This window comes from Drosophila nasuta, chromosome X (assembly GCF_023558535.2).
Source record: "Drosophila nasuta strain 15112-1781.00 chromosome X, ASM2355853v1, whole genome shotgun sequence".
Classification (NCBI taxonomy): Eukaryota; Metazoa; Arthropoda; class Insecta; order Diptera; family Drosophilidae; genus Drosophila; species Drosophila nasuta.
This window is the reverse complement of record NC_083459.1, coordinates 24729378-24756719: the sequence shown is the minus strand read 5'-3', so window position 1 is coordinate 24756719 and position 27342 is coordinate 24729378. Positions and strand designations below refer to the sequence as shown.

The 27342-nt window shown below is 38.2% G+C and overlaps 1 protein-coding gene across 3 annotated transcripts in view; it reads left to right on the top strand.

Annotated features, from left to right (window-relative positions):
* Positions 1-26563, top strand: part of LOC132795546 (chondroadherin) — a 36049-nt gene extending 9486 nt beyond the window's left edge. For all 3 annotated transcript variants that reach the window (XM_060806339.1, XM_060806337.1, XM_060806338.1), the window contains 2 exons: positions 20025-20638; positions 25001-26563. In XM_060806339.1, coding sequence (XP_060662322.1) covers positions 20519-20638; positions 25001-26164 — 1284 coding nt within the window. In that variant the 5' untranslated portion in view covers positions 20025-20518 and the 3' untranslated portion in view covers positions 26165-26563. The remainder of the gene's footprint in view (positions 1-20024; positions 20639-25000) is intronic.
* The last annotated feature ends 779 nt before the right edge of the window (positions 26564-27342 follow it).

Below are 27342 nucleotides of genomic sequence, written 5' to 3'. Positions count from 1 at the left end.
TATATCAAATTAATATACCAATAAAATACTATAAATATATCAACGGATATATTTGGTATATTGGTATTGTGAAAAACATACCAGATTGTCGGGCAAAGGAACTAAGACCGAAAAGTGTGGTATTACCTTTAAAATATAACAAATTAATATACCGCAATAATACTAAAAATATACCAAGGACTGCATTCGGCATATTAATGTAGTACAATATTTAAAATATACCATAAAGTGAAAAATATACCAGATGATTACACAAAGCAACCAAGACTGAAAAGTGCGGTATTAACTTTGAAATATACCAAGAGTGGAAAATATACCAAATTGTCATCCAAAGCAACTAAGATAAATAAGTGCGGTATTAACTTTGAAATATACCAAATTAGTATACACTTAAATATAATACAAAAATTAAAATATACCATACAGTGAAAAATATATCAAATTGTCAGTCAGTAAGAAAGTGTTTCCAGGAATTATAAAAACTGTAGTTATTATTGTTTGATTTGAGGGAGCGTGGTAAGCATTTGAATCAAACTTGAGCAAAACAGTGCGGTATTATTCTTAAAATATAGTAAATAATATACCGTCAAATTACTAAAATATACCGATTGTCATATTTGGCATATCTATTGCATTAGACGCAATTTGCTATAGAGATGTACTTCATAAATAACTTATAGAATTTGCATCCAATCGTAATCAAATCTTTAGGAATCTTCAATACTATACTCAACTTCAAAATTACGTTTCTTTTAATATACTATATATGTATGTATACATACAGCACTGCTATTTCAAAGTTCACAGCTGTGTATAAAATTATATTCCAGACCAGGGAATGGTGTGCTTAATAACATTTACAATTTTAACCAACAAGAAATGCTTAAAGTTTTCTTGGGATTTTCTTCTGTCTCATGCGTACTTGTTGCCAACTTTTTTATCGTTGAGATTAGCTTCATTATCTATAATTATGTATATAAAGCTCTCGATGTCCACATCGGACTTAAATGAGATATACTCGACATCGGCTAAAGCGTCGCTCTGAGCTGCGTGTGGCCAAAGAATTGAAGAATATTGTGTTTGGGAATTGGAAATTTTATTTGGCTTCCACTCGCTGGCATCGCTGCTCAGCTCGCTGCTGTTTGCTCTGGCCAAGGGCAAGGGCGGTAGGCGTGGCAGTCATCTTCGAATTGAGCTGAGCTTGCCTTTAAAATCGATGTGTCGACGACAACAGCAACAGCAACAACAACGGCAACGACAATGAATTCGAGGAGTATTTGAATTATTTGCCTATGCATCGTATGTCTCCAACTTTCGACTGCTGTCCAGTCCAGGCACGTAATCTCCACAACACACACACACACACACACAGAGAAAGATAGAGATAGAGTAGGCAAACAATCCTTGGGGGGAATTAAATTTTATGGCAACTGCATTCGCATTCGCTTTGCCTTAAAGAGAGGCGTCACCCCATGCGATGCCACAAAACATGCGGCAATTGGCAGCTACCACAACGAGCAACGACCAACGACCAACTGCCTGACTCTGACCTCTTGCAGTCAGCCCCCTCCGTTTACCCCTTGAACCCTTCTGCTACAAACAGAGCAACTGCAGTCGAGCTGGTGGCCACAACTTACATTTGATATAACGAGTATATTTCTTTTGGCTGTGCGAAAGTGCAACAAATAAAACAACTTAAAGTGTTCCAAGTTCTGACAAACGCGCCTAGCAAAACATTCGACTGCAATAGACCCTTTAACAAATAATTACAACGAATAAAAGAAGTTTGCTATAAAGAATTTTAAATTATTCAATTGGAAAACAATGTCAAACATATTTTAAAGAATGTTTAATGTTTATTCGTGAATTAAAAGATGCGATAGACCTTTTAACAAATAATTACAACGAATGAAAGGAGTGTGCTCTAAAAATGTTAAATGATTTGATTGGAAAACAATGTCAAACATATTTTAAAGAATTTTTATCACTATTCGTCCATTCAAAGATTCGACTGCAATAGACCCTTTAACAATTGAAAGGAATATTTATATGGAGTAGTTAAGCACTTGACGAGAAATAAAGGCAAATATATATTGAATAATTCACGTCAATATTGAATACTCTATTCGAATGCAATAGACCCTTTAAAAAAAACAACGAATGATAAATTCTGATCTAATGAATTTCAAAATAGTCGGAAACTTCATTCTTGTCATTCGTCTTGTAAATTTATTTCGGTATTCTTGTTAAGAAATTCAAAAAGAATTAACTTTCACTTAGTTGAAGTTTTGCCAACGCGCCTATTCAAAGATACGACTGCCATAGACCCTTTAAGAAATAAAAAAAATCTGCTCGAGTGAATTCCTTTTAAGTAATTAAATTATAACTACATATTTTTAGACCTTTTAACAAGGAATGAAAGTAGTCTGGTTATTCTATTAGTTTATTGCAAATCACTGCTAATACTTTAATTCCTTTTTATATATAATTATTCCCTTCCCACATTGAAATAAAAGAAGAAAACAGCTAAAAAGTACAACAATATGACTAATTTGTTTGTATCAAAACTGCAGCGACTTTCTCACATTGAAAGCATCTATTAATAATTAATGATCTGTTTGAATTTATCTCTTTGCTTCTTCTCTTTGTTCAAGTTAGCTTCGACTGCAAAAGACCCTTTATTGAATTCAAGTTCATTTGACATTGTCAGTTAAGTCTTTTTGCTTTCTTCGTATTTGACAATTTGCTTCAGGCTTCTGTAGTTTTAGCTGCATTTGAAGTTTTGCATTGGTTGTTTAATAATAATATTTTGCAAATGCCTGTGGCATTGAGAATATTTGTTAATGCAATTTAAAGACTGATATTTGCTCATCTTAAACTATTGCTACTATTTAAAGTAACTTTCACTCTCTCTCTCTCTCTCTCTCTCTCTCCCTCTTTGATTTGTTATAAGTTTGAAAGGGTATTCGCTGCCTGCGTTTAACATAAACAGTTGCAACTGCAACTGCAACTTCAACTGCAACTGCTACTTATCATTCTCATTTCGTCCCGTTGACCCACGCTGCTTGCTTCCCAAACTTTTCCCCAGCATTCTCTGCTGCATTCCATTTCTTTGTCGCTCGTTTGTGTTTCTCTTTTTCCCTTTTTTTTTGTGGGGTGTAGCAAAAATAAAATGCGCTGTAGCTGCTGACCAGTGTCCTAGTATCCTAGTATCCTAGTGTGCTAGAGTCCCGTGTCGTGGCTCGCTGCACCACAATTTCGTTTTGGTGGTGACGATGATGATGCTGCTGTTGTTGTTGCTGTTGCTGTTGGTGGGAAACCCCGTTTAGCATTTGCCATTTTTGGGGGCATTTGGCATTCGGCATTTGCTGCACTTGCAATCCTGGCAGCTTCCGGTTGCCAGCATCAGCAGCAGCAGCAGGACTCGCCACATTGGGGCAAGCAGCTGCAGCAAGCAGCGTTGCATTTTGTCGCATAACCTTTGCCTTCAGCAAATGCCTCAGCCTTGCCACATCCTGCAGAGCTGTAGCTGTAGCCCTGACCTCGTTGCCTCCCCACTACCACCACCACGCATTGTCTCCCCCCCTCCTCTTCCACCTCTCTTCCACACACACACACTCGCACACACACATTCACACGTATTGCGAGCGCACATAATAATCCTTTTCGCTCTGTCTCTCTAATTACACAGCAAATTTACTACAAACGAGCAATAAAAATCATTCAAGCAAAATCTCTGCGCTAACCACGTAACCAGCTATCCCCACATTTCCCCCGTTCCCGCTATTCCCCCCTCACTTCTCCCTCTCCCCTAAAGTGTGCGAGGGAGCAACGAGTTGCCGTTACATTTAAATGCAAATGCTTTTTTCTCACGCACACAAAAAACATTAACAACAATGACAATAAATGAAAGACATTAACGCTAAGCGATTCCCTTACGCTCTCCCCTTTTGAATTTACCCCCTCTCCACCCTCCTCTCCACTCCTCCCCGCTCCTCTTCAGTTTCCCAAGCAGCGACCATGTCGAAGTTGACGTTGATGGCGACGCTGACGCTGACGTTGACGTTCACTGTGACAGCGTCCGCCATTCAATGGAATAACATTTAAACAATTATAAAAAACGACGCACAAAAAAAAAACGTAAAATACACAACAAATGCCGCAAAGTCGAAGAGTCTTATACCCTTTCTTTTAGTCTTGAGAATTGATTTCAATTCACTTCTTGATTTCACTTTAATCATTTCCAGCATTGACAACAATAATTGAATTCCATTGTTATCACAACTCGACTTACTATATTAGCTTTATTTTTCAGTATAGACTATTGCACATTCATAATTCATCGCTCAGTCAGTCAGTCAGTCAGTCAGTGAGTCAGGCTCATTGTGCATACAAATGCGATAAAAGTCTTTGCCATCCAAATGAGAGAACACTGCAAATACACTGCGCAAAAAGCGCAGCTACTGTGAAAGCTTTTGTAGTATGAAATTAAACTTTACATCCTTGTTTCGAAATTAAACACTTTTATGCGAGAATTAAAGAAATAAAAAAAAATTAAACAAATGAAAACTTTCCTATAACATATATCGAATAAAAATAAGTTTGCTTCTTTGAGCACAACTCTAGTTTACAATCAGAAAAATATCTCACTCGAAAAGAAAATTTCTTAGTACTGCTTTTTATGTAAAGAAGGAATCCGACAAAAAATACAAAAATGATATAAAGCCTGCTACAACAAAATATTCTTAACAAAAAAATACAAATATTTAAATTAAATGAATATAAGAAAAAAATTTAATAATAAATAAACAATAAATTCCTTCTCACTCACATTTAATTTCTTATTAATACTTTAATAAATAACAATCTATGACGACATAAATCTAAAAAAATAAATCCTATATAATAATCATTTATATTCTTCACTTCACATTCTCTTTCTCTCACTTTTTTCATTGATCTTAATCCTTATCTAACTAGCTGTCGCTTTTTTATGCTATGAATTCCAATAGAAGTTTGCTTGCACTAATCTTGTATCTTTATTTAAGTTAATTCTTTATTGTTTCGAAAGTTTGTGCCGTACTTTCGAGATCCGTATTCATTAATCCTTTAACTGCTGTCGCTGCTGTAAAGCTCTCGAAATCTTTTGCAGTTCCACTCGGATTCCGTTTGGCTTTTATGCCAACTTTCCCACCCACTTCTTCCCTCTCCCTCTCCCTCTCTCTCTCTCTCTTTCTAGCTTTCTCCCGCTGTTGGCTGTTGGCTAAAAATATGGTTTAAGCATTAATATTAAGCCATTTGGCTGCTAACGGCACTTCCTCCAGCTAAGCAGCTCTCCAACCGCCGAAACGTAAATGTAAAATGTAAAAATATCATTTTAATGAATTTGTTTTAGCCGGGCAAAAGTCAACGATACGAGTGCCCTTTCCTTCCTCCTTCCTTCCTTTCCCTCTCTCCTTCTCTGTTGTGCTCTTCAATGTTTCGCTGCCCTTCTCAACTTTTGTAGTGCGGGAGAGAATACAACCCATTCATCCCCCTAACTCCCCCTTGGAGACCCTTACGCTGTGTTTTATAACAATATTATTTGATGTTTTACTGTCTGTTCGCACACCCTGTAAATGAATCTGCTAAAGAGTATGCTGACTTGTTCGCAGCTTAGGTAACAGACGAGTATTTATTGAAAGGGAAATTCAGAAAATTTTAGCATAAATTAGTCAGTTTCTTTAGAGTAATGAAATAAGGCGTCATTTAAGGAAATTAACTAAAAATATCTTCTTACATTTAGATTATTTAGATTTTCTTATGACATTTCTTAATATGTAAAATTTGTTATTAAAAATAAAAGATTTCATCATTAGAGAAATCTACTTAAATCTTTTAGCTCTTGATTAGCACTTTAATTAGATCTCATAATGATTATTCTTCTGTTCTGAAATAATTGGAAAAATGAACGAATTCGTAAGCAAATCAAAAAATGAACGAATTTATATATTTTATAGCTTCTAAAATTAATCTTAGTTCTAAATATAGTTATAACCTAGAGCTATAAGATTTACCTAAATATTTTTTTAAATTGTTTCAGTTTATGTTTTTGTTTTACTGCAACTATTGTTGCACAAATTTCGTCTGAAAATTACCCATATACATATATTTTATTTGTTTGTATTTATTATAGAATTAAACATTTTCAAGCTGCTTCAACTTAACTTGACTTTACTTAAAGCCCACCCGGCGTATACGTGATTTGTGCAGGGTATAGCTTAAGCACAGCATTCGCACTTGTTGTACTCCACTGTGTCCTGTCCCTGCCCCGCCCCACACTCCGCTCCCCTCTGCTGAAGTCTCACTTGGACTCGGCAGCAGCAGTTTTTTGAGTTGAGTTTGGAGTTGTGGAAATTTTACGCGACATAATCGTAATATGATTATCGTGCCACATAATCTCCACTCGGGGCGCCACTCCACAGCACATTGAGTGTGTGTGTCGGTGTATGTGTGTGTGGTCTTCTCCCACTCTTCACTCTTCACTGTGTCGCTGTCTGTCTGTCTGTCTGACTGACTGTCTGCTTGGGTATGTGTTAAATAAGTTCCTTCCGGTTCCACCGGTTGACTAGGATATCTCTCCCTCTCTCTTTCTCTCTTTATCTGTCATTACATTCATGCTGCCTCCCCTAGTGCCACGCCTCGTTACTATATCCGCTTCCGGCAGAACCAAATGACACCGCAGAAATGCTCTAAATCTCATATCATCATTTACGCAGTAATTTTTAGAAGCCAAACTCGGCATGATTCCTCCTTTCTCTCTCTCTCTCTCTGAGTGGAGTTAGCATCTCATCTCATCTCATATCGTCTCATCTTCAGTGCTATTGTCGCTCCACTCGAAAATCCGCTTCTCGTCTCTCTGACATCATAAACAAAGCTTCAGCTCGCAACTCATGCGAGTCACACAACTTGCAACTCTCAACGACGACGGCGACGATGACGAGTGTGGCACGTTCACTACTTGCCACGTTCATGTTCATGTCCATGTCTCTAGCTCTGTGCTCCTGTCATTTGAATACTCTAACTCTTACTCCAACTCCAACTCGAACAGTGGAGTAAGCAACTGTTGCAGCAAACGTTCTAGCTTTTAGCTTTTTTTCAGCTAAAATATCTGAACCGATTTTTAAAGTTCGCAGTTCTTTGCAAAGTATATTTTATAAGTAATTGTTATTCTTCCTTTAAAATTATTATAAATCAACCTTCCTCATGCTTATGTTTTCATATACAATTCAATCCTATTCTTCAGATATATGAACATGATTGAAATGAAATGATTACAAATTAATTAATCTATCTTCCAAGACTTCTAGCTGTTTTTTCTTATTAGACATTGTATTTCCCAATACTCAGCAAACTTATAATGTATGTGCTTAAATTGAAAATTAAATTGAATTTATGAAGTAACAGTCATTTTAAGCTACAAAAATAAAAGTTTTAAGTAAACATAATTTTTTAATGTAATAATTATGAAACCACTAAAATCATCATAATAATTAAAATAACTAACCTACAGCAAAATAATTACTATTGAAGCATGATTCTAAAGTTGTGCTTGTTATTTTTGTAGCTCAATTCAAAGACAAAAAATAATAAATAAAATAATCAATTAAAAAAAACAACAAAATGAAAAAATAAAATAAATAAATATAAAAAATTAGGGGTATGAAAACAAGATTCTATCCAAATTTTAAGACAGACATCATTATCACTGTTCCTTGATTCCTTTTCCTGAATTCCTTTTACTATCACATAAATTCAGCTGAGATTGCATTATTCCTAAAGTTATCAAAATAAATTTTCAATATTTAAGTAGTATTATAATGAAAGTATTATAATTAAAGCTTAGCTTAATTTCTAAATTTATGTAAATATGTTCTCTATATATAATTAGAAAAATGTTACAAAAGAAAAGTTTGAAATTCGCAAAATTTCTTAATATTATTGTATACAAATTTAAAAGAGCTAAGCTTGAAATTGGGAAAATTTCTTAATATAATTGGAAAATCAATTTATAAAAGCTTAAAATTTTTGAAAATGTCGTAATTAATTAATTAGCTTTAAAATCAATCAACTTGTTTGGTTCAAGAAATCATGTTCTCTAACAATAGTTCTCTAGATATTTATAGTTTGATAGCCGAGTATTTCTTTAATAGCAAAGCGCTTCAATTCGATGATAGCGTATTTATATAGTTGACTAGTCGGCTAGTCGTCTAGTTTGTTGTGCAGTTGCTTGTTTTACTATTTTGCGAGTGTCCTTATTTTAATCTCGACACAAGTTAACGGCATTGTGTTGGGAGCAGCGCGCCGTGAGCTCTGCTTTCAGCACATCAACATAATGCGGCCATGCGACCCGAACGCCAACCTCAACCTCAACCCTCCAACCCCCTAACCCTCTAGCCCTCGAACCCTCTGCAACCGCAGTGTTGCCACAAGCTATCCCGCTATTCCCCCAAAAAGGCGCCCTAGGCGACTTCCTCCTCGAATCTCTCTCTCTCTCTCTCTCTGTTTCTCTGTGTGGCATCTCTATCGACTGACTATGCTTTATCCTTGTCCTCCTCTTCATCATTAGCAGTTAGCTGTCGTTGTCGTTGTCGCTGTTGCTGTTTCTGTTTCAGTTTCACTCGCCTGTCGCCTGTCAGTTGCCGTTCATAATGTTATGATGGCTAAAAGCTAATTGCGTTTGTCTGTCTGTCCGTCCGTCCGTCCGTCTGTCTGTCTGCCCGTCCGTCTGTCTGTCTGTCTGTCTGTCTGTCTGTCTGTCTGTCTGCCTGCCCTGCATGAGATGTGCTCTATACATAGCTTGGTACTTTGGTGTGCGACATTTGCTCTGCTTTCTGCTCGCATCGCTGACGCTGACGTTGACGCCGGCGTTGTGGCATTAAGTGTCACTGAGTGCGTGATCCTTGTAAGCCGTCTAGTTACACATGTTTTTATAACCTCCTCTCCTCCTTGTTGTTCTTGTTCTTGTTCATCTTCTTCATTCTTCATCCTCATCCTCATCATCATCATTGCCATCGCCCGTCGCCTTTGTTTTTGCCAATGTCATCGCTCGTCTCTCGCTTCAGTCTCTCAGAGAAATCAACGCGGCACGCGCCGCATTGAAACGGATTGAAATTGGATTTGGAATTTGGGATTTGCTTGCAAATTGAAATTATTCACGTATCACTTGGCTAATGCTTTTGCTTCTGGCCCCCCCAAAAAACTTTAAAATTCGTAAGCACTTTAATTGCACAGCATCATTAAGCCATCAAAGCACAACTCTGCAGCAACAACAGCAAGCAGTCAAGCAAACAAACAAATATCAATTACATGAATCAAGAAGGAAGAAAGAGATATGCTATACATATGCATTTGAGTGGATTAAAATTTAGTTCACGTCATAAATTTCAATGAGCGAAAGTGACTAGCTAAATTCGATGGGAATGAGCGTGGAGTACCATAAATCTATAAGCGATAAATTTCAGCAGTCGAAGAGCTCTTTTCCCTAATAATAACTTATGCATTATTCTTCATTCATATTCAATTACACAAGCAACTAAGTAAGGTTTTAATGAAACCATATTTTTAAAATATACCAAAAATATACCACAAAAATACTAAAATGTGCCAAAGATTATTTTTGCTATTTCGTTAATAACCGCTACTCATTTTCCATAGAACCATATTTTAAAAATATACCAAAATATACCGAAGACTATTGGTATATTGTTCCAGGGATACCCATTTTCAATAAAACTATGTTTAAAAAATATAGCACAAAAATACTAAAATATAACAAAGACTATTTGTGATATATCATTAAATACCCGCTGCTTATTTTTTATGAAACCATATTTTAAAAATATACTGAAAGTATACCCCAAATAAACCAAAAATACCGAAGACTTTTTTGGTATATAGCTACAGAGATACCAATTTCCAATAAAACTATATTTTTAAAATATGCCAAAAATATACCATAAAAATACTAAAATATAATATTTGGTATATTTTTTGTATAATTTTATATAGAGATATCCGTTACTCATTTTCTAGAAAATAGAGTTATTTTAAAAAATATACCGTTGAAAATATGGTTTATATGGTATATCAATATACCAAAGAATATCCGTGACTATACGTTTCTTTACTTTAGTTAGCGTATAAAACAATGTAGTACAATAATAATATGAATATTTTTAAAACTGCACTTACCACAAATTATTTAGCATAAAACTAGAAATTATTAAATTTCCAACAAAATCGAAGCTGAAAATAAATAAAAATAAATTCTATATTTGGAATCTTAATTTGGTCTTAATATTCCCTTATTCCCAATTATTATTATTATTACATGCTAAACTAATAACTTTTCATGTAGCTTTTTGCCACTTAAAGGCAAAAATTCCAGCGCCCTCACAATTTGCTAATCATTTTCAGCACATTATTCATACAACAAATATAGTATAGTGCTTCTCATGCTGTGAAATGTTCGTCAACTTTTGAATTTGTCACAAATTTCATGGTATTTGTAGAGCTACAAAAGTTTTTTGCTCAAGTTGACGCACAGACAAGCTGACAGAAAGGCGTTGTCCTTGTCCTTTAGTCCTAGCCTAATCAGCTAATCAGTTTGCTGAGTCCTTCACCTGTTGGTCCGCTATTCATGTTGTTCTGGTTGTTGTTGCTGTCCATTTATCGGTGACAAATCGCCAACTGAGTGAGTGGAGTGACAGTGAGAAGTATCATCATTAACGAGCACCCAAAACAAGCCCCAAAACAACATTTATCAATATCAAAACAACAACGACAAAACAATTAAATAAAACAACTTTCTTTTACAACGGCAGCGTACACACACAAAATACCCTGTAATCTGGCTGAAATATAATGGAAGAACTCTATAAAATAATAAAATATACCAAAAACTATTTGCTATAACTATCGATATAGTTATACATTGCAAAATATACCATATACCAAAGTATATCAGCTATTAATATGTTTCTCCTTTTTAGGTAGCGGCCTAAATAATGTATTATAATAATAATATGAATATTTTTAACACTGCACACTTCCCCAATTTATTACTTTATAAATTTAAACTGGAATAGACTAAAAGTCAAATTGAATATTAAGTATTAAAACCAAAATATATATAGATGAACAGAGATGCTTCTTTTTATATTTCAATATTTATACACTATACAACACTTAATCGTTACGTTCTACTCAACACTTAAAAAATGGAAATATCGAATTGTGAGTAATCGACAATTGATTGTTAAATAATGAAATCTAATAAATTACAAAATTCATCTATTTATAAGATTGGAAGTTTTGTTTAAGAGTTAAGAATTAACTAAGAATTGTTAAGTTTTATTAATGTGTTTGTACTCTTTATTTTGCATTATAAATCTCTACAGACTCCATAAATATAAAGTACACATTTTCACAGAAGAAAATCTAGATTGAACAAATCTTCATTTAATATTTTTCAGATCTTAAAAAAACAATCTTGATATAAGACTTTTAGGTTAAAACAATCTTTAATCAAGATGTTATGCTTAATTTGCATTTTTAGATAAAGAACATCTTATTTTATTTTATTTGATTTCAATTTTAACATACAAACAATCTTGATGAAAGATTTTATTCATGATTTTAACGCTTTTCTTTCTTTCTGTGTACAAATATTTTAGAGTAACTACAAAGTTATTTCTGTTATGTTGTAAATTCAAGCTACTACAAACTACAAACTACCCGCTTGTGGCTGCTGCAAATTTGCAGGGTGTGCAAACAAACGATAAAACAAACGAAAGCGTCGAAAAGTTTGGCAAATTAAATGACAGCATTTCAGCGCGACCTACAAGACAGACCCACAACAACAATGATGCACAACAAACACACACACACACACACACATTCGGAGTATGAAAAGTTGTGTTTGGCTTTTGTGTTATGTTGGCTAACCGCGCAGTAACAATCTCTGAGCCACTCGACCAATTGGCTAAACCGACCTCTAGGCCCAACTCTCTCTTAACTCTCCAAATCCAAATTCAACTTCAACTCCAACTCGAGTCGAGTCGAGTCAAGTTGACTGCTTAGCTTGTTGTTGCCACAGCCACTGACACTCTTGCCACTGCCACAAAATGAGGCAAATCGTATTAAATAACAGTTAATTACAAATACACACGACCCAAGCCAAAGTCTACTCGAGTTGAGTCGAGCCGACCCAAATCGCGGCGTCGACATGAAGCCAGCAAATAAATTTGTGCTAAGGAGCAGGACAACAGAGGGATCTCCTTCTCCTCCTCTTCCTCTTCCTGCTCCTGCTACTTCCACAATTTCCCTGCATATCTTTTCCCACCACAATTTGTATGTGTGCGTGTAGCATACTCATTACTTATGAGCTCTGCCTAATTGGGTATAAGCAATTGATAATTCCGTTTTGTTTTCTACATTTTTATGACTAAATACTTATCTCCTAAATATAATTATTGTTTCAGAAAATGTCAAATTTAATTTATGCTTACATTGGAAAGTTTCAAGGTTCTATTCAAATACCATAAAATATTATATATAAGTTCCTATTTTTCTATTTAAGGAACGGCTCCTAAATTATCATAAGCTTTCGTTGAATTTACAGATGGAGTACAACAGAAAGAAATTATAAGTTCATAAACTAATACAAGATCTATGCAAGTCAAGTATACTCTAAAAATTATTAATTCTTGCGCTAAGAGATCCTTTTAATTTCATTAAAGTAGAACAAATTCGACGACTAGTTGTTTACTAGTTTACTAGTTGATTATTAAAGTTGACTACCACAAAAAAAAAATATATATCTATAAAATAATACAAGGTCTCTGCAAGTCGAGTATACTCTAAAAATTATATTCTTGCGCTAAGAGATCCTTTTAATTTCATTAAAGTAGAGCAAATTCGACTACTAGGCAAACACATTTATTATTAAAGTTGACTACCATAAACAAAGATATATCTATAAAATAATGCGAGGTCTCTGCAAGTCGAGTATACTCTGCAAATTAAATTCCTGCGCTAAAAGACCCTTTGACTTTCTTGAAAGTATTCTAAGACAATGCTTTTCAAACAAATAGTAATAGAATTGAACGGAGATGAACAAGAAAAGCTAAAGTAATAATATAATACAAGGTAACTGCAAGTCGAGTATACTCTCTAAATTCCTATGGTAATTCCTTTCATAAGTATTCTAAGAGAATGATTTTCTCTCAAATAATAAAAGAATTGAATGAAATTTGAAGGTTAAAAAGAAAAGCTAAAAAATTAAATAGCACAAGGTAACTGCAAGTCGAGCAAACTCCACTATATACTGTTTACTTGTTGGTTTATCTCTTATTTGTATCTGCGTTGTCAAGTTGTCCGTGGCTGGGGCACAACTTGCGTTTTGTTTTCGGCTCGTTTGGCCTTCTGCAACAAGGAGGCTGAGTAGCTGGCTTTTGGTGTTGGGGTGGGGTCAGGAGTTGGGGTTGGGTTTGTGTTTGGGGTTTGGGAGTTGGGAGTTGATGTTGTTGTTGTTGTTATTGGCCGGGGAGATGCTGGATGTAATGTGAACGCCTACGAATGTGCTTGAGGTTGCCTAAATGGTTGAATTAATTAATGATATGCTTGAATGATTGATTATTTGCCCCGAGATGATTGAATTATGCGATTGCTATTTTATATTGCCAGTCTCTGTCCGCCCCCACCAACCTCAACTTCGACGTCCACCACTTTAGCCACAATAAAAACCCAACTCATTGGCTAGAGAAGAGAGAGAGAGAGAGAGAGAACGCAAAACGCAAAATAAGCAGCAAACATTGGAAGCGACGGCGGCGCCCTTTGAACTTTGGGCCAATAATTCAAGGCCTGGACAGATTTGGGACATGCATAAAAAGCCATAAACACAATAACCGACCACCTCATGTACGTATATGAGGCAAGAAAAAGACGAAAAAGAAGAAGAACGACGAGTGGCTGCTCCCCAATGTAACGCACACACACACACACACACACATATACTCCCTCTCTCTCTTTCTTTCTTTCACACACTTCACACGCAACGGCTTTGGCAGCTTCCATATGCAAAGCTATGCCAAGAAGCTGTCGTGCTTTATGCGCCGTTACTCGTCTGTCCTCAATCCTTCTCTCTTTCTCTTCCATTCTCCCTCTTGCGCCTCTCTACTCGCTTCTCACGCTTCGTGATTGTCCTGGCTTCTTGATATGCCACACGCAGCAGCAGCCTTTATAAAGCTTCGCATAACCCCATCATCACTTTGCACTGAACACAAAATCTAAAGTGTGAAGCGATCTTTGATTCAACAGCTCAATCTGGCGTCCACAGTTACTCTAAGTCTAAAACTTACTACTGCACCACAATAACCAATAAGGACATTTTTTCGGATGGTAACTTTAAGAATTTAAGAAGCATGTTACAGCTAAGTTTATGTAAAACAAATTTTGAATTCTTGTGGAATGTTTAAGGCTAGAATACTTAAAGGCAATTCGAAAGGATTAGTATTTGAACGACATCGATGGAGTTCTAAAAATATAATGAACATACAATTTCTAGGCTAAAAAGAACATTTTTTGAGGAGGTAATTTCAAGAATTTAAAGAAAGAAGAATTCAAGAAATATGTTGCAACTAAGCTAACTTAACAGTTTTTGTGGAATGATGAAAGCTAGTATATTTAAAAATAATTCGATAAGATTAGTGTTTGATCGGTATCGATTTAGTTTTAAATACTTATAATTTAGTTAGTTAGGATTAAGAGTGACCATACAACAAAGTGAAGAATATTTATGTTAATTATCACACTTAAAACAATTAGTTTACATCTGTGAAAATGGCTTTACCACACATTTAATAATAGAATGAAATGTTAACAAAAATTACAAATTTTAATTAGCAATGAAAATGGTAAAACTGATTTACTAAATTCAAAATATCAATTTCAAACAAGAAACTACCTTTAATACTCAGGTAGCTCACCTGTGTCAAGTATTTTCTCATGTTTGTTTTCGCTCAGTGTATCTCACGCTAGACAAAAGGGAGGAGATAGGCGTGTCAAAGGGCGGCACACGCACTTGGGAATTGCTGATGATGTGAAGGACGAAAGTGGAATGAGAAAAAGGAGCAGCAAAGCAACAGCAACAGAAGAACAACGATGATGGTGTCGATGGTGTCGATGCGATGTTGATGCTGATGGAGATGGAGATGTTTGTTGCTTGTTGGCGCCTGCTGATGATGCTGACAGCCACAAATTGGGCACAAGCCAAGGCCAGACAGACAAGACAGGCGAGGACAGACAGCCAGACAGACAGACGAACGGACGGACAGACTGATGGAATGATGAGCGTCTAAGCCTTGACGGGGCAGCGATTCTTTAGCCTGTCTGGGCCAAGTGTAAATCGTTGGCCCAAAGTTGAACATATGTTTTATGTATTTGACTTTATGGCGACGTTGCCATCTTCTTCTTGGCTTCTTTGGCCGTATCCTTATTCCCCAGTTAGTAACTGAGATTTTCAAAGTTTTTTTGCCAAAAAAAAAACCTTTTGACATCGCTAGGCAATTTAGTAGGTCGACCAAATTTGTAAACTCCTCTCTCGCTCGCTCTCTCATTCACTGTCTCCGTCTCTTATCTACACAGGATGAGCATGCAACTGGATGAGTGACCAGGTGAATGCCGAGTTTCCGCTCTTATCAACATTGCTTGCCATATGATCGCTCGCTTACAGCATGCTTTCCAGTCTGGCACACTCTGGTCAGCTTGTTAATTTGATTAGTTGACATTTGCCGAGGCATTTGAGTGCAAAGATAAGCGTGCCACAGCGTGTGGACAGCTGGTCACAGGCTGTGCAACTTGTGCACTCGTTTTTGTTTTTTTTTTTTTTGGGTTTCTTGTTGAACTGTTGCCAACTTCGTTGCCCTAGCTTCGATCAAGCTAGCAACTGCTGATCAGAAACCCTAATGGAGTGTGTCCCGAGCTTTAAGCTAGCGTCGCATTTTTTTCAATTGCAGCCACAGAACTTAAGTCACTAATGCACTCTAATTGAACGCAGTGGCAGCAGAAGTTGTGTACTCTCTCCCCTCTGCCATCTGATTGACTGATGGCACACACTCTGGAACATTCTCTGTCCGTGCTCCGTGCTCCCTGCTTTTGCTCTTCTTTTCTAAATTATCTTCATGGGCGCCAATGGTCAAGCACTTGGCAGCTAGCTCGCTGCTTCGTTGCTTCGTTGCAGGTGCAGCTCGCTCACATATCCTTGTTGGCAAAGCTTGCCAGCTCTCCTCCTCCTCCTTCTCCTCTCTGCTCAGCTCTGTTCTGGCAGCAATTGAATGTGGCCCCGGCGACCAACCGACGACAAACGACACACAAAATGTGCCACGTCCTGTGTCCTGTATGTCCTGCGTGTCCTGTGCATTGTCCATTGTGTCTGTTGTCCAACGTGGCTCGTTTGTCCTTTGGCCAACGTTGTGTCCTTTTGCTTTTGCTCTTGCTCTTGCTGCGGTCTTGTGTGCTGCGTGGTAAAAATAATTCTATTTGCTGGCTTCTTTGCTTATCTATTTAACGATATTTATTTTGCTTGCTTGCGAGCACAAACGGCACAAACGCAGATTAACTTATGAGCTTACATATCTCATAGATATCATTTGCCCGCAGATGCTTAGAAACAAACTATCAACTATCTATCTAACGACTATTCTAGTCAGCCGTTATTGCAATCTTGCACTTGCGCTCAAAGTGCATTAAGTACCTCGAAGTTTTTAACAATAAGCATTTGAGATAAAGCTTTCAAGCTTTAACTGCTGCACTTAAACAACACAAATATGTGTTTTATATAAAGAGATTTCAGCTAGCACGGAAATCAAGGAAATCAAAAACAAAAGACTCTTAATATGTGCAGAAAGTTGGCAAGTTTAAATCAATTGTGAGTTGATCTCTATTTAGGATTGAAAGCTGCTGAAAGCTCTTCAATATTACAATAAAAGTTGTTCGTTCTTCAACTGCATTTGAAAGCTGCTTAAAGCTCCACTGAAGCTCTTGCAGATTCGATTTACAGATAATTCAGCTGATTTGAAACTTTGCCTTAACCGCATGCATCCAATTAAGAATTTCCGCGCCAATTGCGATGCAAAAACGTTTAGAGAAGGGCGAAACAAACAATTTGGTGGGAGGCTGAAGGCATTTGCAATGGAACTGTTTAAAGTTGCGGAACTAACAAATCCCCATCGAGAGCATGGTATAATTATGCTGTCATTTATCTGACAGTTGTGTCGTTCAGTCGAAGCAGAAACATGATATGTTTTTGTGGCATCGCCATCGCTTGTTGCTGCTGCTGCTGCTGCTTTTGTTGTTGTTGTTTTTACTGTTAACGTTGAATGTTGTATGTTGAATGCATCCACTAATTGGCTCTAATAACGGCTTAAACGATTCCAAATGCAGCTGCTGCAGCATGCCACAAATGTTGCACTGTTGCACGTTGCACGCTGCACATTGCATTGTTCGTGGCTAAAGTTTGTTGCCTGGAAATTTAAACTGCAACCGCGGGAGTACTTTTTATACTTATATATTGTGTGTGTTCTATTATATTTGCTTCATTTAGCCTTTGTACTTATTGCGTAAGGAGCTTAGAGTGCACTGCACTCTACGATCAGACAAACAACAAAACTGTCACTCAACAGCTCAAAAGCAGTGTGCGGGCGCCATCTAACGTGCAGCTTCCCCAAGTTTTCATTTAGACCAGACGCCATCTACCCAAGAGGTAATTAAAGAAATGTGCTGGCGCCATCTACATAATAATCATATTGCCCAATCTTACCTTTCGATCGCGTAAGAAATTTGCATTAAGGATTGGCGCCATCTGGCAAAAATATGTTGTACTTGTTACGTTACCTGTTGTAATGTGTTCGACTCCATTTTGTTTTTCCTGAAGCTTTAGCTGCTCTGCTGGTATTGTTGTTGTTGATTTTAGTTGATTCAATAAAATGTTGAATAAAATTGATTGATTAGCTGCTCGTGGCCTTTTGGCTCTGAGTAGCTGGCTGGCTGGCTCACAACAAATATCGACCGGCTGCTTCTTCTTCATTCGCCTTCCATCTGAGCTGCAGCAGCTGCAAACTAAGCTGTCTTTCTGGTCTCTGCTTTTGTTGTCACATTTGTGATTCCTTTTGCATTGTCCGCCATTGTTGTTGCTGCTTACACAATTGTCTGTGCATTATTTGAGCTTGTGCCGGCATTTGTTATTTTGCTTTTATCCCTTTGGATCAGCATGTAATGCAATTGTGTGCGTCTCGCTCACACTGCAGCACGACACACACACACACACACTTAAACACTTTCACAAACACACGCGTAATAACCATGTATTATTTAAACCGACTGCGGATCGACGCGACACTATTTTTTCGTTTGGTAAATCGCGCACTACTAAAAGTTCCAATGAAGTGTGCTTCGCTGTTTTGAACAACAACTCTATTTGCTAACGCACACGCTCTCTCCTTTCCAAAGCTTTACTTTTTTGCATTTGCTTCTAATTAAGAGCAACAGTTGATCTGCGCTTTGCCATATGCAAAGCTCTTTAGCTCTCCCTCGTTAGCTTGCGCTCACACTCGCACCCACAACTGCAATTGCTGCTCCTGCTCTCTGCGCTCTTCGGTTTTGCGTTGCCTGGCTGTACTCTTCAATAAGAATGTCACGCAGTTTTGCCAGTGCATGTTTACTGAGCCTGCTCTCTTTCTACTTTTACATATATAGAGCGTTGCGAATAAGAGCAACATAAATATGTATGTATGTAATGCAAGAATTGACTTGTATTAGATTTATTTATATTAAATTTGTATGTGCAATGCAAATTTTTATTTATAACTAGTTATACATTGTTATTTATATTCTATTATTAATTATTTAAGCATTTTTATGCATTAAATTGCATTTTTAACATGCACGTTATTCTCTCTGTGTATTTGTAATTTATAGTTCTTCTTCTCGCCTTCCCTTTCGTCTAGCATTGTGCATTTTGCTTAGTCCGCTGGTCTCTTAGTGTTCAATTAAAAGACAGAGAGCTCTCAGTTCTTCATTCTCAGCTGGACATCAGGTGCTGTTTATCTGTATTTGTGTGTATATGTGTGTGTGTGTGTTTGCCTGTTTGTCTTTTCGACTGCTTGCATATTTGATTTGTGCATTTAAACATTTCAAACACACACACACATACCTCACTCCTCTCTACATCTACTGCTCTCCTATTTCTGTGACGTCGCCTTCGTCGTCGCTCGTCGTTGTCTCATCGCAAATTCTCTTTGGAGCAATTTTAGTTATTATATTGCATTGGCTTTGTTCCGGCTTGTTGTTGTTGCTGTTGTTGCTGTTGTTATTGCAGCTAGCTGCTGTTGCTGCAGCTTGACGTTCACCTGGCATTACTTATTTATTATTGATGATTAACAAGCAGCTATTTTGGCCAGGCCAGTAGGAGCTGACAGCCAACCAGCCAACCAGCCAACCAGCAGCCAAGAGCCATGGCAGAGGCTAAGCTCAACGTCAACGTCAACGTCAATGCGGCCTTTGCCGTTTTGCCTCCGTTTCAGCCTTAGTCTGCGTCTCAGCCTCAGGCCTTTGGCTTTGGCAGTGGTGAGTGGCGAATTTGAGGGGGCTGAGGGTTGGGGGTAACCAAGCACACTGAGCTTGAGCCGCAGCCAGCTTGCCAACTGTCGATCTCGCTCTGTCTCTCTCTATCTCTCTCGCTCTCGCTCTAAGCTGCGTATACATTTTGCATGTCATCGTAGGCAGCAGATTTTAAGTGTAGGCTTTGAGGTTATGTATGCATGACAGACTACTTAGATTCGTAGCAAATCATCTACACACACATACATACATACATTACCTATATGTATTTGTGTATTTGTCATAAGTTTCGCATTGCCATTTCTTTAAGTTTAATATTTAGCTTTGCTTTCGTCTTCATCCTATATTTTGCTCTTCTTTTACAGTGCAGTGCGCCACGCCCAACAACAAAAAGAAAAACAGCGCCCCGCCCAACAGCAGCAACAGCAGCATAAATAAATATGATTAAGCTTAAGAATATATAAAAAGAAAGTTCAAATGAAATAACGCAATATACGAAAAAGAAGCAGCGCAAAAAACAACAACAGCAGCAGCAACGGCGACGGCGACGAAGAAGAAGAAGAAGAAAAAATATAAATAAATAAGTAAGAAGCAGCGACGCAACGACGTTGGCAGCGGGACGAAGGCAGCAGCAGAGAGCTGTGGGGAGTAGCTGGCAGCAAAGAAGCAGTCTGGCAATTTGTGGGCAGTCTGACAGTCTGGCAACCTGCAAGCTGGAACGAGTGAAAGGCGAGAGTGAGAAGGCAGCAGCAGCAGCAGCAGCACGGACTGCAGGACAGACGGAGACGGAAGGAAGTGAGAGATAGAGAGAATCGAGCTCAATTACGCCGCCAAACTGTCGTGTCAGCAACAACGTGAAATGTGCAATTCCTGGCTGCTGCTCATAATTGCGCTCACTGTTGTCTGCCTGTGGAACTCGCAACAAACCGAAACATCCAAATCATGCCCAGCCGAGTGCATCTGCTTGTCCCAGACTCAAGTAAGCTTAACACAATCTCTCTCTCTCTCTCGCTGTATCTCTCTCCCTTTCTCATTCACTCACTCACTCACAGTTAGGCAAGTGTTTTGTAGTTGGCATTCCACTTGTTAGTTGTGCTAGTTGTTAGCTCAGTGCAGCAGCAGCAGCATCATCATCATCAACAGCAGCAGAAAAAAAAAGCTTAGTAAGCTGCTCGACTGCTGGAGACCCTGTAATCAACTTTAAACCGCACTAGCTGTTAGAGTTTTAAGCCGATTTCAATGAAATTTTAAGCATAGCATTGAAATAACTCAAGCTTATCGTATTATTACTTTAATGAAAGACTGTACAAATTTAAATTATTGCTTGTTTTGTTTTAATTAAATGTATGCAGTATTCTTTGCTAAAACTCTATTATATTATAATATTATTTTCTCTATTTGTCTTTTTTTTTGTTATTATATATTTTCTTAATTATTATTGCATTTTTCATTTTATTTAATTAATAAATAAAAAAAATCTAGTTGCAATTATTTATATTATATTCTACTTTATATCTTGAGGAATACAGTTTTTCGGCACAACGTATTGAAGACCCCTCCAACAATTTACTTGGAGCACAGGGCATGCAAAAAGAAAAGCAAATCAGTGTGTAGATGAGCAGCCAGTCGTCTGGGGGATCCCCAGCTGGTCAGCTGCTTCGCTCCGTGCTCGTGATGAGCACGAAAAATTAAATCGAAAACTGCTGGGCAAAATGGTCATTTCCCTTTTGTTTCAAATGCACTAAAGAAGGGCAAGAGACGGAAGCAAGTTCCTTTCGTTACTGTTCACAAGTGGCTCGCATTCCACTTGTTACATGGCCTCCGTCCGTCTGTCTGTTTTTCTGTCTGTATGAGTGTTTGCCCAGGCTCGCATTCAATTGTCTCCCGCGAGAGTTTTGCGGGTAGCCAAAAGCTCAAGTTGGGGGGTCGGTCAGGAGCAGTCTTGATGCGCATCCTTATTACCATTGGGAGCAACGCTGCTGGCATCGTCATTTTTACCAAATTGAGAACTTAAGTGATTTCATTATTCCAGATTATGAACAATGAAATGATTTACTCAGCACTCGAAACACAACAAAATATCTCGCGCACACAACATCAAGTAATTTAAGCTGGAGACCCCCTACGACCCTATTCTTTACTTTACTTTCACCTCCATTGCTCCATTGCTCCAAAACACTACTTTTCTTGCCTCAACTCAACTCGACTCGACTCGACTCTATTCAAGACTCGGGATTACAATTGTTGACCGCGCCAGGTGTAGCATACTTCCAGGGGTTCTCGAGGCAATTACACTTCGCATTTTGGATTCAGAGTCCGAGTCCGAGTCCAAGTCAGAGTCCGGGCAACATTTTTGCCGTTTCTCGTTCACGTTGTCGCACAAAACTTCATGGTGAACAATTTTCCACTTGTTTTCGTAACAAAAGGGGAAAATTTCATTAAAAACGGCGAAGAAACATGCCAAAGTCGAAACAAAAACGCGATAATAAAGCTGCGAAACAATATGGAATGAAACGCAGTGCAAAATGCAATGCAATGCAACGAAATGAATTGAAATGGAAAGCGGAAAACGCAAAAAACGGAATGAGCAACAAAACATTGCACATAAACAACAGTTACACGAACAATAACATCCAAGAAACACAACAACAACAACAACAACAATAACAGCAGGAGCAACAACAACGTGAAGAGCAAGAAAACATAAAGAAAGCAGGAAAAGAAATGAAACTTTTAATTCGTTCATTTAAAAGGTGAAGCGTATGAAAATTGCGCAAATGTGTCGACCAAGGGGACCGAAGAAGGTAGCTTGGCTTGAGCTATTGTCGAGTCTCGTGATTAGCGATGACATCGTGCAAGGGGAGCGCACCTGGGTGAAAAGCGGAGTTGGGATAAGTATATATATCAAGGTGTTAAGGAAACTCCTTTGGAGGTCTAGCTAACTATCCGAAGTTCTAATTCAAATAAGTGAAAAACCTTAACTTATCCATCCCAAGGCTGCCCTAGGGACTTCCTTATAAACTCCAGCAGTGTAGTTGGGATAAGGGTATATGAAGGTGTAGGAATTACATGTCCTAAGGAAATTCCTTCGCAGGTCCTATCTATCTATCCGAAAATAGTCCTATGTTAAGATGATGAAGTCTGAAACCTTATTTTATTCATCTAAAGGCTGTCCTAGAGACTTCCTTATGAAGTCTACATAATCGTGTAGTTAGGATATTACTTCGGAATATAGTCCTAAGATGATGAAGTCTGAAACCTTAATTTATCCATAGAAAGGCTGGGACTTCCTTATGAAGTCTACACAATCGAGTAGTTAGTATGAAGGTATAATGAGGTGTAGGATATATTATACTTCGGAATACAGTCCTAATATGGTGAAATCAAAAACCTTAGCTTATCCCTTCAAAGACTGCACTAGGAACTTCCTCACGAAGTCTATATAATTGTGTAGTTAGGATATGGGTAAAAGGAGTTGTAGAAATTACGTACCTTAAGAAAATTTCTTTAGAGGTCTACCTATGGATCCGTAGGTTATCCATCAAAAGTCTGCCCTACAAAATTTCTTATAAAGTCTATGTATTCTAGCACGAGATTTATGTCATAAAATCTTTCTGGATGTTGCGTGAACTTTAAGCGTCAAGTTATAAAAAGAGTTTACTTTTTTTTGTGTGTGCGTTCTTTGTAATAATGAAAAACTTGATGATAAAGGAACAATTAACTGGGTTATGCCAGCAGACAGTTATCGCAACGAGTTTGGGAGGAGAGCAGCGACACACGCACCCATCTCTAGTGAGTGTGCAGAGGGAATTGCAGTAAAAACATGTTGTAGAGCAGAAAAGCGTAAGCGGGGTTTTTCGGAATAGGTTAGGACGAGAGGGAAGGGGGAGACGAGAGGGCAAAACGACGATGACATCAACGTGACAGCGACAAGCGTCGCGACAGCAGATAGACAGATGGTCTAGGTCTAGGCAAAAGGCAAAGAGAGATGAGAAGATGCCAGAGATAGCGGAGAGCTCCGAGCTCCGGAGCTGTCGGAGAAGTCAGGCAAACGGACATTCAGCAGCACTGGACATCGGACAAGGTCCTGAAATGGCAGCGAGGGTGGGAGGGAGGCAGTAAGGAGTTTCGGGGTGCGTGGTGATTTCACAAACGCACACATCAGCACATAATAGTTATAAAAAATTAAAGCACAAAGCAGAGACGCGAAATAAAGATAGAGCCACACACACACACACACAGCTTGGGGAGCAAAACAATGTAAGACAAAGGACAGGACACAGCAGAGGAAAGGACTGGACAGTACAGAGATTGGGGGAGTTGAGGGAGAGGGGTAGAGAGGGAGGAGAAGGCCGCCAGCAGGGTGCGAGGAACGTGCGTGGTAAACCCGAAAAATGAAACACTGACTGCATAAAGCAGACGTAAAAGAAGCAACAGCAGAGCAGACGTTCAGAAGTTCCGTCCACAAAAAGAACAACACAAAAAAACAGAAGAGAAGAGAAGAGAGAAAAAATTCGATTTAATTTTATTTGCAGCAATAAAGCCGCAAATTCAATTTTCGCGCCGGGTTCCAAGTACTCGTCGACTTCCCCCGCTGCCTAATTCACCGAGTGTCATCATCAACATGGCACTACATTAGCTGACTTCTCTCGCCCTTCGCCCCTCGACCCACCCTAACCCCTAACCCCGAACTAACCTTTCCTTATGGTGCAACTAGTCAAGGCGTTAGTCAGTTCTTTCGGTGCTATGAGTTGAGCTTGCTTATTTGGATGTTTTTTGCGCATAACACCGAAGTGCGTAGGGAGTTGTTTTTACAGCTGATTGCTAAAATCTAACCTGAAATGAGTTTAATAATACATTTCATGCGAAAGTTCCTAATTGCAGCACTCTCATGTCATGTAACCCTAAGCAGCAACACAATCTTTAGGTGCCTCTAAAAAATTCAATTTTTTTAGAATTTGAAGTCATCGTCGAAGAAAAACTGTCGAAGATCCTGAAACTTCTTCTGAAACTTCTTTTCTCGACTTAATACTAAATATTATATCGCACTTTTATCTGGAAACTTCTGTTCCCGACTTTACATTAAATATTGTATCGCACTTTGTAAACTAATGTATAATTGAACATAGAAACTTGTTAAGTAATAACATTCCTAACTCTAACTCTCTCTTGAGCTAATCTAAGATGTTAACTGAACATATTTGAGTTTATTTTGATCCTAATTTAGGTAATTATCCTGGAGGTATATACCGAACCTCCAACCCGGCTTAGCCACCCAAAACGTACATAACCAGCTCTAAGATTCACTTTCTATTTCTCCCTTTCTCCCTCTCCGCTCCAGGTGCTGTGTAACACGGGCGGTCTCGAGCAGATCCCGCTGCGTCAGCTGCCTGCGACAGTCGAGAATTTGGCGCTGACCAAAAACAATTTTCCGATCATCAAACCCGACTCGTTTGCCGGTCTGCGTGCGCTGAAGAAACTCTCGCTTGACGGCAACAACATCACACGGATCAAACAGTTTGCGTTTCGTGGTCTGCCGCGTCTCTGGGATTTATCCATACAACACACACCGCTGCAGACGGTGGCACAATTCGCATTTGCCGGCCTCCAAAATCTGTCGACAATACTGTTGAGTAACAATCAGATACAACGGATCGAGGGCAATGCGTTTGCGGGGACATCGAACATCAAGCTGATATTGTTGACCAACAATCCGTTGATACGGATCGAAAGTTCGGCGTTCTCGAGTCTGACGAACGTCGGACACTTGATATTGCCATCGGGTATACGCAGCATCGAGAAGGATGCATTCTTTGGCATGGATGCCGTGGGTTTGCTCAAATTGGCGTACATGGATCTCAAGGAGATCTCACCGTTCACCTTTCGCGGACTGTCCAATGTGCTGATACTCACGCTCCAAGAATCCGATCTCGGGGTGATTTGTGCGGACGCATTTACGGGTCTAACGCAGGTGGATACGCTGCAGATATTGAACAATAAAATCGATTCAATTGAGGAGCTCAATTTTACGTATACGGCGGCGATAAAGCATTTAAAATTCCACGGCAATCATGTGCTGGAAACCCCAAATCCCAATGCGATCATCGTCGATGGGGTCGATCATCTGCAGTTGGAAAACAATCATTTCCCCTGCGGCTGTCACATTCACACCCTCCTCGATGGTCCGCTCGCCGAGGGAGCGCACAACCTAAGTGTCTTTCTGCAGAAGAACTATTGCATATCGCCGCTGGAGGTGAACGGACGTAAGATGAGCGAACTGAATATCGATGGCATTGGCCGATGTGCCGATATGCTGACCAAGGGCAATCTGGGTTCATCGTCTGCCTCTTTGGCGCTGGGCATCAATGCGATGCTCCTCATCGCAGTCGTCAGTTGTGTCGAATGGTGGCGTTATGCTCGTCTCTTGGCCTCACGACTTGTTCAGCTCTTGAGTCACGGTCACATCGCTTGGCGTCGACGTCGGAAACGTCGGCGACCCAATTAAACATCAGCCGCATCATCATCAACAAAAAAACAAAACAACCAAACAAACAAAAAAGAACAAACAACAACTCACAACAACAAACAGCAAAAGATCAGTTTGTACTTTAATCCATACTCGCTTAATAAGTAAGTAAGTAAGTTTCGCAAGCCCCTAAAACAAAAAAAAAAAAAAAAACAAAAAAACATAAAAAGTAACTGCGCTCTATACTCTAAGAGAATTTCCATTATCCTCAAGTACTTTCCTCGAATGCATTCCAAAAACATTAGCAACAATTCATTAGCCTAATCTAGACGTGTAAGTAGGCATCGTAGAACATTCACATTTGAGGATCATCTGCCCTTAACTCTTAACCCACGTAGATGTAAGTAGCTGCCGAGACTTCAGCACATAACGAACTGAGTACCTCTCTTGAGTTTAGACTCATTCTTTCAATTCTAAATACAATTTGATATCAAAAAGAAAAGTGTTCAAAATAAGATCAAACATTTAACTTTTTCGACAAATAGTTCATAAAAACTTCATAAGAATATGTCTGATTTGCAACAAGTCCGTATTCTAGAAATTTTACCGAAGTTTCCTAATTCTTTCTCAAGCCATTTTTAATCACTCTTTAAAGATAACAGCTGCCAAAATAACAATTGATATTTATGTATATTGATATGCTTCACTTTCTTATATCTGCTATCCATATTAGTACATTTTGTTCTCTACAGTATATTTTGAAAGTTTTATTATATGGATATATAATGTAAATATACTGTTTGGTATATTTCAGTACTCACATTTTTATACCCGTTACCCATAGATATATGTATTTTGTACCCTATGGCATATTTGAAGGTTGTAGAATATCGATATACCGAATATACTTTTCGGTATATTTCAGTATTTTTTCGGTATATTAATTTGACATGTTTTAACGATAATTCCCTACTGTGTTGCTCTTATTGGAAATGGATGCAGCTCTCTTACTTGTATTTAATTATGAAATACTAAAATACTCTCAATGATTTTTATACTCTACGATATATTTTAAAAAAATTTAGTATATCAATATACCATATATGGTTTTCGGTATATTTTGTTATATTAAATCGACATGTTTTAAAGGTACTCGACGGTATATTTTTAGAGTTGTAGTATATCGATATACCAAATCGAATGTTCGCTTTATTTCA